At 48.4% G+C, this 13452-nt stretch overlaps 1 protein-coding gene across 5 annotated transcripts in view; it reads right to left on the bottom strand.

Annotated features, from left to right (window-relative positions):
• Window positions 1–13452, bottom strand: part of Hdac4 (histone deacetylase 4) — a 224323-nt gene that overhangs the window by 46682 nt on the left and 164189 nt on the right. For 3 of the 5 annotated variants that reach the window (XM_029538938.1, XM_029538936.1, XM_029538933.1), the window contains 5 exons: window positions 11365–11496; window positions 7690–7802; window positions 4803–4919; window positions 4522–4717; window positions 2149–2372 (listed from right to left, as the gene is read on the bottom strand). In XM_029538938.1, the coding sequence (XP_029394798.1) occupies window positions 2149–2372; window positions 4522–4717; window positions 4803–4919; window positions 7690–7802; window positions 11365–11496 (782 nt within the window). Of the gene's footprint in view, window positions 1–2148; window positions 2388–4521; window positions 4718–4802; window positions 4920–7689; window positions 7803–11364; window positions 11497–13452 lie in introns of all 5 variants that reach the window. The other 2 variants (XM_029538935.1, XM_029538937.1) reach the window with 1 other exon arrangement.

A 13452-nucleotide genomic window follows, 5' to 3' on the forward strand; every position in this document is an offset into this window, starting at 1 on the left:
CAGTAAAAAAGGGCGCTTCCCTGTCATGATGGGCACTACGCTGCTGCCCTCAACAGCCTTCCTTCCCTGGGAGATTTCTCCCCTAGCATGCTTTTATGAAGTACATTAATGTGGGCATAGCACTCATGTCAGGAGCTGACACCCAGTTGGGTACACTGGCTGCCATTCCAATCCCAAGAAGTCCAGAGGAGAGCCATTTCAGAAGCCCTGTTTTGTACCTTGGAAAAATGGCAACGGTCACAAACGACTGCTGAAAACACAATGCTAGGATGAGTAATTAACTTCGGTCACATCTTTGGAGCACTGGCACTTTAAGATGGAGGCTGAATGCACAATGGGTAGGAATCCCAGCCATGGTCCCCACTGGGTCAAGCAGGAAGTAGATGGCCCTCAGGAGTGAGCCTCTCACAGAGCAGGGCAGGAACACTGGTGTCAGGCAGCACAGAGAACATCACTGTCTTCCTGGGCGTCGTCCCAGGAAAACATTGTATAAACGTTTCAATCAACTGTCATTTGCTATTACAAATCAATCACGCAACAAACCCCAGTGAGATTTCCCAGCTTCTAAAGTCATCTTCAAGAATGTGCCACACGAGAATGGGTGTTTCCTGTCGTCAAACCTCCTACCATACCACTCAGTGAAATTAATAAGCCTAGGCTGGCATTAGAGGGATGGATATGAAAGTGCTTTGACACCTGGCAGGAACCTGTCTCGCCCCCAGCAAATGCCTTTCCTGTGTAAATGATGGGATGTCTGGAGCCCCCAACTTCTAAGATGCTCAGAATGTGGGGCATGATGGCTGTGGGCTGAGGGACTGATATCACTGTGCCTGACAGGCAGGAGAGGCCTGGCTGAGCCTGCACTGGGCATGTGGTCTGCAGTAATTACCTTGGGAAACCAACTTGATCCTGGCCCTCTCAGCTTGCAGCAGAGATTAAGGTGGGATGGGTGTGGACAGGAGACACCGACTCACTGTGGGGCTCAGCAGGCCCCTTTGGATTGGAAACGGGGCCACTCTGAGCATGCACTCATCTTCCATGACAGTCTCTCATCCCTGATCCTTTCCCAACTCCATAGGGAAGCCACAGAAAGCAAAGGACCAGTGATGGCATGCCTTCATCTCAGTCTTTTCTCATTTCTAGTGTCCTGTGGTCAATCAACATCTAAAAATATTAAATAGAAAGTTCTAGAAATAAACAATTCCTAAGTTTTAAGCTGCACAGTGTTCTGCTCAGCATCATGAACCCCCCCCCTCCCACCTAGGACGGGCACCCATCCTAGTGCACATACTGGATGGGCTGCTCTCTTAAGCCAGTGAGTAGCCACCTTGATTCTCTGCTTGACTGTTGTTCACAGGGTTCTTCACTGCCAGTTTCAGGAGCTGACTGAGTGTCCTGGACTGTATCCCATCCCAGGTAGAGAGAATAAATTAAACTCATAAGTTTTAGGCTTATGAAGCCCTAAAATTCACATATTTAAACTTAATAGTTCAGTAGTTTATAGAACTGTATAACCATCACTATACCCTAACTTGGGAACATTTTCATTGCTCCTAAACATAAATGTTACACCCACAGACAGCTGTTCCCATTTCCCTACAAGTTGTAGCACTTGACAACCACTAACTTAATTCATGGCTCTAAGGCAGTGGTTCTGGTCCTCAACCTGTGTGCCACATTCCTTTGGGGGTAGAATGATGCTTTCATCACAGGGGTTTAATGTTACATATCCTGTGGATCATATATTTACATTAAGATTTGTAAGAGTAGCCAAATGACAGTTATGAAGTAGCTATGAAATAGTTTTCTGGTTGGGTGTCACTGCAACACAAGGAACTGCATTTAAAGGGTCATAGCATCAGGAAGGTTGGGAAACATTGCTCTGAGGCCGTGCCTATGGTGGTCACTTCCTGTGAGTGAAACATAGCAAGGATGCAGCCCACTGCTTACAGGTGCAGATGGGCTGTGAGGAAGGCTCAACACAACAGCACACCTTCCTAGGCTCCCCATCATGCACCAGAGTGTGTGCTCGGTTTTCTCCCTTCCCCAATTTGGCCACTTATGGTCAGCAGGGCTGAGGGAAGACAGCAAGGTACACACCATCTGGCTGCAGGCGACTAGCTCTAAAAGGCCACGGGGCAGACCCACCTTGCTGAGGTGCAGCTGCTGCTGCTGGAACTGTTGCTTGTGCTTCTCCAGGAACTGCTGGTGCTGCTGCTGGATCACCAGGTGCTGCAGGGCCTGTGCGTTCTGCGGCAGGGGTGCCGACTGAGTGCGCCCCAGAGGGCGGTGCTGCCGCAGCTTGTGAATGGATGGGGACACCCTGTCCGCACCAACCAGGGACTGTGTGTGGAGGGGCAGCGCCCCCAGGCCTGAAAGATACCAGTCTGAAGATAATATGGAGGAAAAAAAAACAGCAGAGGGGAAAAGGAAGAAGAGAGGGGAGAGATGCTGTTGAGTAACCAGTGGAGAAAACAACATGCCTGCCAGCCCAGGCACCTACGACACATGTCTGCAAACAGGCTGGATTCCAGCTAGAGGCTGTAAAGCCTGGAGCTTGGGCTTTAGCAGGGCAGAGAAAGTAAAGTCACCTGGAGATTCCAAAGATGCAGTCTCTCCAGGAGCTCACCGAAGAGCACTCCAGAAAGTATGGCAACAGCCTAGCATCAGCTTGCCACACCTCCAATAGACGTATCCAGAGGATGGCTCTTGTAGCTCATGCACACCCCAAATACCAGAAAGAACAGTTTGTGGCTGACATGCCGAAACTCAGGGGCAAACTGACACCCAGGCACTGTCAAGACCTTGACCTTAAATGGATTACACCACAGGAGACTTTGTATCAAATGCAGAGTAGCACTGGGACAGGAAAGGAGAGCTGCACAGGGAAGGAATCAGATCTTCCCTAGAGGCATGACAGCAGGGCTACAGAGAGAGCAGGCCAGTGCAGTGACAGCACAGCATGCAGATGGTGCAGGGCAGCAGTGGCTGCAGGACAGACAGACAGAGTTCACAGAAGTGGAAGGACTCAGAGAAGAATGTGTGCTTCACATACTTCCCCTGGTCAGTGTGCCCAGGAGGAGGGCTGTGATGCAAGGCTGGGGTCTCTGCTAAGAGCTGACCCTTTTGTTAGTGGTGTCGTGCTTGGATCGTGCTGGGATGACAGTCATGGTCACGTTAAGTAGTGGGATGCTGTCCTACTACTTTGGCTTGAATGTTCACAGGTTTGGGCTCTACACACAGTATTACTCTAGACAATGAGGAATGTGGACCTCTACAGACCACTGTGGCTGAGCAGAGGAAATCCTGTTCAGGAGGTTCCTTTCCCAGTGAGAGCAGCATCAGAAGGGGTGCTGGGAAGACTGAATGGAGTGCTGGAGGAGAGTGTGGCGTCTGAAGATGAGTCACAAACACAGCCCTGACATTCCAGCACTTAGGAGACTGAGGCAGGAGAGTCAGAGTTTGAGGCCAGCAAGATTTAATATCAAAACAGCAAGAGAGGGCCAAATAAATACAATAAAGAGACAAACCAAAACCAAAACCCAGTCTAACCCTAAAGGAAAAACCTCAATCAGGAGATCAGCACGGACTGGGCTGCTGGGTGTCAGATGCTGCCTACGGGAACTGAGTCTTTTCACTTTGTCACTCTGTGCTAGCATCTCATTCACAGATGGGAAGATGAAGCCCATGGTCACTGGCTTCCAAGAGAACAGACAGGAAGGGGCCTGAGTGTAAGGAGTGGTCCATGGTCACTGAGACACTGCTCTCCAGAGCTGGAGCAGGGTGTGCCAGCAGATGAAGTGCTGTTCCTGTCCAGATCACTGATTCGGGAGAGCCGAGGTCACACTAGAGACAACAAGCACAAGACAGGAACCCAATACCAACCCCTGCAGACCAACTCACCCCAGTTGGTGGGAACTCTTAACACACCAACCAGAGGCTGGCCCAGGGGAACACTGGAACATGTACAACGCCAGCCAGTTCTAGGATTGCTCTGGCTGTGATTCTGAGTGAAGCAACAGGTATGAAGAAGTCACCTGCTGACCTAAGGATGGTGTAGAGAGCTGGGCCAAGTCACCAATTGGGAGAGTTCTGTGTCTCATGAGAAACATTCCACATGCCATCATTTCTGAAACAGTCCCTTCAAAGTGTGGTCACTAGGTAAATGTCACGAGTTTACTCTTTCTCTAACTTGTATTGTTCTAAATACAATCATCCTCAAGCTGTGAAATCAACGGTCACTGTTGAACTTCATGCACTTGCTTCCTTGAGCTGTAGAGAAGCCTATCAATGGGAGAGCAGGAGGCTAAACAGAGGGCCACTGGCAACTGACTGGTACTCCTTGGTCATCTTTCTAAGCAGGACACAGTTTTTGCCACAGCTAAGGTAGCTATCACATTGCAGAGACCCATAGAGTTTCTACTGTTGTCCTGCTCAGATGTTTTTTCCAGCCTTCATTAAAAGCTACAGGAGGCCAAGGAAATGGACCTAACACCACAGAGACCTGGCTGCGGTTCTTACCTGTGACAAGGGGTGTCTGGGTGGGTGGCTGCTCCAGCAGGACCATGTGCTGCAGGAGGGGATTGTGAGCTGCTGCACCGTCCCGCTCCAGGGGTGAGGTGCTCAGGTACGGGGTAAGGTGGGTGCCAGGGAATAAGATCCGCTGCTGGAGAGCTGGGAGAGCAAGCCTCTCAGCATCCTGCTGGCCTGCTGCACCCTGAAAGGCATAACCAGTAAACTCAGGCTGGGAACTGAGGCAGACAACCACCCCACGCCACACAGACCCACAGACGCCAACTTACAGCGGCAGGGCCAGTAGCAGGAAGTCCCAAGGTGATGTTGGGTAAGGATGGTGATGTGTAGAGAGGAAGTGGGGCGACTGAGCCTTCTCGAGTCACAAGTCTGTGTGCCAAGCTCGTCTGTAGACAGAAGACATTGTGACCATCAGAGTCTATTACAGACATTCCAATACAAGCAGCACAACCAGGGCTGCAGGGGCCCTTACAGCATGAGGTGCTGACGTGTGGTTGTCTGGTGCAAAACAAACTGCTCAGACTGTGGCCTCCAGTGCAGGGAAGACCTTCAAGTATGCCACAGGTACTGAATCATGACTCCCATTCCTGAGTTTTCCCCTCCTAATGGGCTCCTGCTACCTTGTTTGTTTTTATTCAATCTGCCTACTTACCATAAAGCTATAGGTAGGATATTTAGAACAACATATCTTAAAATATTTTTATAGTTAGGATTTTTCCAAGAATGACATCAAAAGCAGAAAGCAAGGAGAAAGTTAATGGTGAGGAAGAAAAACCCTGTTCTTATAAAGGTAGATGATGACAGGACTCTGCAATGCAGCACAGGAAAAACAAAGACTAGAATATAAAGAACTTGTCAATCATAGACCAATTAACATGAGAGCAGAACTCAATAAAGACAATGACAAAAGAACCCATTTTAAGGGAAATGAAAAAAATGCTCAACTTTTATCAGTGACTGAAAAACATATTTACCAAGTCATCAAACTGACAGATTTTGTAAAAGCTCAGAAAAGCTGAACCAAATGGTCATGGGATTATAAACTGCTGTACTTTTCTGCAGACTGATTTCGCAATCTGTGTTTGGAAGCCTTAAAAGCTGCACTGCTCCGGATTGTGAGGCTCCACTCTGAAGATGCAGTGGGAACAGCCCTAAGGGAAAGGCTTCCAAGTACATGAAGTCAGCCACAGGGTCATTTAAGCAGTCTGATGGCAGCAGCAATATGTGGCTTCCACCTTGCTGCAAGTCATAGTTAAAAGAACACAGGGACTTGTTCATATCAACACACAGAGGTCAGGAACTGCCCTGATAATCATACTAGCTGTTACTTCTGTTTATTAGTGGTTATTATTCTGTCATTACTGGTGTTATTTCTAAGGTCAGTGTTAAGAGTTAGAAGTATGTTTAGGGTAGGTTTGTCATTAGAGTTAGTGTTAGTCTTGGTGGCAGAGCTAGGGTTAGGATTAGGTTACAGCTTGGTATAAAGTTAGTATAGGAGCTTCCTAGGAGTGTTGGGGTTCCTCAGTGAACCAGGGCCAGTGGTCAGACATTGCACACTTTGCAGGAGTGTGAGCATGTGCAGTTTGTAATAAGAGGTGTGTTAGCTACCAGCACTTCAGAGAGGCTTTTGGGACACTGCTGGGGTTCCCCAGGGACCCTACCATGAACAGCTAACACATGAGCAGCCCTAAGGCACAAGTTCATCCAATTCTAGTACGTGAAATTCAAAAGGTATGTCCACATGTGATCCAGTACTCAAATACCAGCTCTGCCTGTGACAATGATTGTCTGAGAAATGCCAGCAACCTTACTAGTCTTGGGGATGCTCTGGACGCTTTATTGATTTGTGGCAGCTCAATTTGTATATTTGGGCTTTATAAAGATGAACATACAACTTAGAACCACAACTGTGATGCTCCACCCAAATGAGGAGCTATTATATATCTAACTGCCCACATCACATGTGTATCTGGGCCCATGACCAACAAGAGGGAAGCAGAGTTAACATCCTAGGGCAGGAAACAGTTTTCTGGTTGTACTGAGGTGAATTACAGGTAGGTCTCAGCTATAAGCTCAGTCCTGCAGAAGGACCATTAAAACTTGCAACAACCTAAGAAAGTGCTAACTTGGAAGGTTAAAGAACACTAATGATGAGAAAAATATAAGTATAAAGTAAAAGGAACCAAGCGCAACGGAGTGAAAGTCACTTCCTGCAGTGATTCTTATTTCTAACTTTCCAGACATAAAGGGGGTAGAAACCGACATGAAGAAAGCACCGTGCCTGTGTATCTTCACCTGAGCCTATCAGCTCTTTGGAAGGGCAAGACTCATTTTTCAATGCTAAAGAAGGAACTCAGTCACTATATTACTAATCAAAGGCTCCTCCTCTAAGCTGAGAGACAGCAGCTTCCAAGAAGTTTCCTGCTCACTGTGCTCTCACACAGCAGATAACAATACTGGCTCAATCCAAAGAGCTGTTTCTGGGTGTTCTGCCACATCCTGGCCTGTAGCAGCAACACCATTGGGGCAGTCTGAGTTCTCCTGTGTTTCCTTCACAGCCTAGTCAGAGCTCATCTTCCCTATCTACAGGGGAGCTTGGAGAGCAGTCTCCTCTGCTGCTGCTGCTGCTGCTGCTGCATCCTGGGCCAGGCATGTTGCTCAGGGATGCTTGTGGAGCAAGTAGAAGTATGTAGTGAGTGTGATGGCACCTACTGTTCTGGAGCCACATTGGACCTGTGTTTTCTTTTCCGCTCCTTTCTCCCACATTAGTGTCCACCTGTAACATACACTTCCCTAACCCTTGATTCTTGGCTGTTATAATCTGTGTATCTCTCAAATGTCCTTTTCACTCCACAACCACTCTCACAAGCTTGTTGCTTGCCCCATGCGCCTTAACGCACAGTGTGTATGATGACAGCTGCTTCTGTGACATACCTGAAGAAAGATCAAGAAAAGGCAGGTTGGAAGCTCCCAAATATTATGGGATCCAAGGCCCTCATGTTTCAGAGGACCATGATGAGGACAATGGGGAATGACACGTGGAAGGCCCTTCCCAGAGTACTCCTATGTTTTGGTCTTCACTGGACTATCAGGCACAAGGCAGGTACAAGGAAGTTATGTGGGGTGCTTGGCCTATATGAGTCTGTGCTGACCCACCTCAGCTGGAGCGCTGGGCACGGTGGGTGTGATGCCATTCTCAGTGCTGACGTTGCCAGAGCTGCTATTGGGAGAGCTGGGACCGGAGCCAGGGGCGCTGCTGCATGCGGAGTCTGTAGATGAGAGACAGCAGTTGAGGATGGGCACTGGGGAGACATACAGAGCCCTACTGCCTCCTGGGGTTTCTGCCTGCTAGCCCGATACCAGTGTTTCAAAGCAGGGATGGTAACACAACGCCCTCAGCTTTGCTGCTGACCTCCCATGAGCCTTCCAATGATGAAGCTCTGTGGATGCACGATTGATCCTTTCAGGGTGTGCATGTTACCTGTTCACAGTTCTTTTGGATTTCAAGATAGTTTGAAATATCAGAAAGGTAAGCTCTTAAACACTTATTTATAGTTGAACAAAAGACAAGTGAATACAAACACCCAGTGGGTTTTTGTTTTTGTTTTTGTTTTTAACTTCAAAAAGTCAAATTCATTGCGTCTGTAAAAACAAGTTTGAACTAAAGCAACCTATGGTGGTGACTGCTCAGTTTACATGCAACCCACTTACTTTACTATGAACTGGCATCCAGGAAACAGGCAGTGGCTTCTGCAGCTTACAAACGTGATTTGAAATATTAACATTTGAATGTGTTGGGCTGCCTGCAGCCATCTCCTATCACATGGCCTGGGTGGCGCCTCTCTATATTCAGGGGCAGATGATGAGCTTTTGATGCCTGGCTCAGGGGAGTTTTGACAATGGCATTATCTGGTTAACACTTCACAAACACACACAAGAACTTTCTTGAAACAGTCCAGGTAGTAGCAACAACACTCTGAGATCAAACTCTATCCCTAACTCTGGACACAGTGGCCCACTGAAGGGGTTCAAGGACACCCTTGCTTAACAGAGCACAGCCACTTATATACCCAGCTAACAGGGCTCCTCAGCTGCAGAACTAATTCAGAAGATTGTCTGTAAGTATAGCCCTACAAGACAGAGGACGGGACGATGGAGGACTGGAGCAAACAAGCTTGCTTCAGAGCGGGCAGGAGCTTGCCTTTCTGAGTTGTGACGAGGCATCATTTCACAGCACTCACTGACTAGGAAGCTGTGCCCAGGGCATCGCCTGCCCTGCATGCAAGTACACCAGGGCAAAGACAACCTGACATCTATCTTGGCAGACGAAGAAGGCTTGGTCCTCTGTGGACTGCATCACTCACCAGTCCCCTGAGGCCACTTCTCATTCTGTAGTAGCTGCCTACATGCTACCTCTCTACTCTAGGACTCTGTATCTAATGCTTGCACATACCCTGCCAGACACTGACCATGAGCACAGGATTCGCCCTGTATCCATTCCTCTCTTCCAAATGCCAACTAGGTTACTACACAGGTGAGATTGTATTTCCCTGAATTTTGCCAGCTGGGAGCTCCAGATCCTACTGGACTGAAGAGGCATTTCCATTTTACTTCTGTACACATGTACTTTGCTCAGAGTCCACGCTCTGCTCTTGAAGTCACACTGCCAACAGCAGCCACCATGACCTACCTTGGACTATGCTCTCTGCTGCTGCAGCCTGTCTTTGCACAGCAGAACCAAGCAAGTCCTCCTTAGACCTAACACACTCCTGGTAAGTATGCAGATAAACATTCTTACCTACAGGCTACATTGTAGGGCAATAAAAATGTGAGTATGATTTATAGTTTTTCACTTTAAACAAACTGATGTTTTAAATTCATTCTGTTTCTAGGAATCTGGTCTATGGAAATGCACACAATTATGGCCTTCTGTTATTTGCATTAGCAAAAGAGGATGTCAGAAAGTACCTGCAACAGTTATTAAGTGAGGAAGATAGATGGTTGTACAGTAAGAGGCCCATCCTCAACTGTGGTGTGAACAAATCACACACTGGTAGGATGACAGGAAGCGGACTGAGTGTGAACCCTGACCCCAGGCAGAACAGGCACCCCCTCATGCTCTTCAGCCAGCATGACCTTCATTCCCGCTGGGAAGTGGTGTGCTCACCTGCTGCGGCCCCTGGCCCTCCGTGCAGGAAGCAGGCCTCTTCTGCTCAAGGATCTTTGCTGCTCCCTTGCTCTTCTTGGAGCAACCCTAGCTAGAGTCCCTTTCTCTCTGTTGCCTGGAAACAGCTCTATCTGAAGCACCATCCTGTCACAAGTGCCCAGGTGGCAATAGTGACCTGAGTAGCACAGCCGGGTTCCCAGTTTCACTTATTCACCAAGCTGTAGCTCAGGGGACACCTTCTCCACAAGTTTACAGAGCAGACAAGTGATTCTAATACACTTCAAGCCTGCCCAAGGTTTTCATGAAGACTCCCACCTAACATAGCTTAGCACTGAACTGCACTGCCATGCTGGCCCCTCAGGCCATCTCCCTTGGGTCATGCTTTACTCAGAAAGCAGAGGGCAGGCACCTTCTCCTCTCATGACTCTCAATGGGCATTAAGAAGCAGCAGTCATTGGGGTGTGTGGCACTCAGAGGAGCCTGACAGAGACTGTCTCACGAATGATCTTGCCAGTGAGAGTGCATAAACTAAGTACATGCAAGGAGTGGCTCACACCAGGTACTGATTCCCAACTAAATTCCCAGTGATGGACAGTGAGTATGGGTTGTAGTGTTCCTTGGGTTTCCCTAGATGTTTCTAATTGTACAAGCAGAGGACAGATAGCTGTATTAAAACCATGATAAACATGAGTTCTAAGGGTACCAATACTTCTTTGTGTTTCTAGGTAAGGTGTCTCTAATAGAGTAAGTAGGAGACAACTGCATGAAAAGGAAGGCTGTGATAAGCTACACAAGTGTCAGGATCTTCTTTGCATAGATCCAAGATCTACAAGCCAGTGCTCGAGTACTCACTGGCCCTGTGCCTAGAAGGCCACTCAGTCCTCTGTCCTGAAGGCAGGTATTTGAGACTTGGGTACTTGCCCTGAAGGACTTCGGCACAGGAGCCCTTTTGTTTTTCCCTGGGACATCAGCACATTCACTAAAACAGACTGGACCAACCAGACAGGTGCCACTTACAGATCAACAACCAGAACCTTGACCTTTCAACAGCATGTTCAAGGCTAGGGAACTCTCTTCAGGTCAGCTCTGAACAGCTTCCTTTTTCCTAGATGGTAGGATTTTAGGTGCTGGTGTGAGCCCTGGCTGAGGTGAGCACTTAACCTAAGAGGGAAGTGCTGGGAGGAGCGTCCTCGGGTGAGAAGGGCTGTATCCTGCTGCTTGTCCACCCAGCAGGTGGGGCCAGCATCAGTATGGTCACTCAAGTGGAACTAGCTGCCCTTCCTCTGACTAGCCAGCGACATTAGTGGGGAACAATATGGAAGCTCAAAGGCCCCACTATGCCTGTGGGCAGCAGAAAGCAGGCAGCACCATGCCATCACCACTAAAGGGAGGGGCTGTTTAAACCTGCCTTCAGAAACTCTCTGCATGCCAGGCAGAGAGCTCTCTCACTTGGGTCCAATGGCAGCCCTCTGAGGGAACTGAGTCATGGAATAGGACCTAGCCAGCCACTCAAGCCCCACATCTCTAAGTGGCTGGGCCTGGCATGTGCGTCACCACTCAGCAGGACAGCATAAGGGAATTGGGTTGTGCTGAGACACATTGTTAGAGGTGTCAGAGTGCAGGGCGTGTGTTAGGGTCGGGGGCTTACCTGCTCCCTGACATACCTGTAACATCCAGGGGTCGCTTTTTTAGAGCAGTGGCTACAGGGCCATCTTTCCTGCGCAACAGGGGGCTGCTCCGTCTCTCAGCTACTTTCTGCTTAAGCCTCGACCGTAATTTCAGGTTAGGTTCAGAAGCTGTATGGAAGGAGATGTCGTTATAGCCAGGCAGACACAGCTGGGGTCAAGGGCATCACACTGGTGGTTTAAAATATGCACAGCTGGTAAATCTCCACTTAAGTATGGATTGGAAGGCAGGGCTCCTCTGTCAGTGGGTACAAGCCCCTGTTAGCCCTATTAGTGGATGCAGTGGGTGACTGCCAGGGCAATATGTGTGCTTCCATTCTACCCTGAGGACAATACCATAGTGTCACTGATTTACTGGGCATAGCAAGAACCTACTGAAGCATGACAGTTACTCAATGAGGATGCCTCTTAAATAATGGTCTCCTAAACAATTCTTCTGTAACTTTAGGCTAGTGCTGCCTTGAAACCTGAGGAGAGCTTTCAAGGCTGTCACCTGTGACATCATCACAGCTTCTAAATCACTGGCCTCCTTGTTCACCTGAAGACACCTGCATCTCACAATCCTGAAGCAGACAGCAGGTTCAGACCCCAACAGCCTCTGAGAAGGGCAACTGATGCTCCAAAAACCGGGGTGAAGGATTGGCTAGGCTGCTTCTCTGCACCGAGGCACAGCTCAGACCCTGACCTTCTTTGCTGACACTGGCTAAGGGCACAGCCGAGGTTGGGACTTGGTTTGGCTTCTGTAAGCAGCTCTCCTGTGCAGACAGACTCATGTAAGAATCTGCAACTGTGAGGCCATGACAGACTTCCAGCCTCTTCAGGAAACTGCAGACCCACTTCATCCCTGCTCCTGGGGTGGCACAAACCATGAGCTTCACAGTCTAGCATGGGTTGGGAAAGGGCAGGGACAGTCTCTGCACCCATTAGTTCTCAGAGATAGGACAACCTGGGAGAGATAAGATAGCCAACATGCCAGAGCCCCCTTTCCTTTCAAGCTTGGGCAACATGTTCATTTGTGAGGCAGTGAATTGTCACCTTGGCCTCTCTTGAATTTTACGTAGGTAGAAGTCCCCTACCTCCATGTGGCATTACTCTCATCCCCCCACGAATCAAGACTCAGACAGGCTAGGGTTCTGAGGCCACCTTGGACAAACTTCTGTTCTGGCCTGGGACATGTAGGCAAATCTGAATCTTCTTGTGGAAAAAAGATGAGGCAGCTTTAGGACTCTCAGGCAGAGTGGGACTAAGCAGGTCTCCTAAACAGCTTCCCAGAGATGTAACGGCAGTGTCTGATGGGTTTCCAAGAGAAAGAAACCCAAACTTATAAAAGGCCTGTTACCTTACTAGTCTAGTGCTGAGTGAATACTAGGATCTGTGCTCTTAAAATTTCCTGGTTTACAGAACCAAGAGCCAGCTAAACTATTTATTTCCCATACATTTTTTGGTCTTGGGGATTTTGTGATCGCAACAGAAAATAGACTAGGACAAGCAAAAACTATATGAAGAAGGCTCCTGCCAATGAGGGTAAGTATCAGTGAGCCAATCAACTCCTCAACTTTTGTGAGGGTGTTGGGAAAAAAAAAGCAGTTAGTGTTTTTAAAAGGCCATAGAAACCCAGTAAGAATAATTTAAAAAGTTATTGCTTTTCTATTTTAAGTTATTATGTGTATGGGTGTTTTGCCTGCATATATGTTGGAGTGCTACATGCAAACAGTGAGAAGAGGGCATCAGATTCCATGATACAGGAGTTACAGATGCTTGCGAGCTGCCATGTGCCTGCTGGGAATTGAACCTGGAAGATCAGCCAGTGCTCTGTCTTCACCACTCAGTCCAGCCCTGAGGGTACTTTTTCAGGGTGGCCTGAAGCAGTGGGAAGGGACCAGGTCCTACCTCACCTGGGACCACAGGCAGAATTCTGGTAGAAGAGGGATCCTGCAGCCGAGACACCACTGCTGTTTGTCAATAATACAGAAAGGAACAAGGCCTCTGAAAGGAAGTCAGAGCTGGCCTATGGGAGAGGCCAGACCAGAGCCTGGATTTGGATAACTGTAAGCTTGACACTCAGCA

Source organism: Mus pahari, chromosome 5 (assembly GCF_900095145.1).
Source record: "Mus pahari chromosome 5, PAHARI_EIJ_v1.1, whole genome shotgun sequence".
Lineage (NCBI taxonomy): Eukaryota > Metazoa > Chordata > Mammalia > Rodentia > Muridae > Mus > Mus pahari.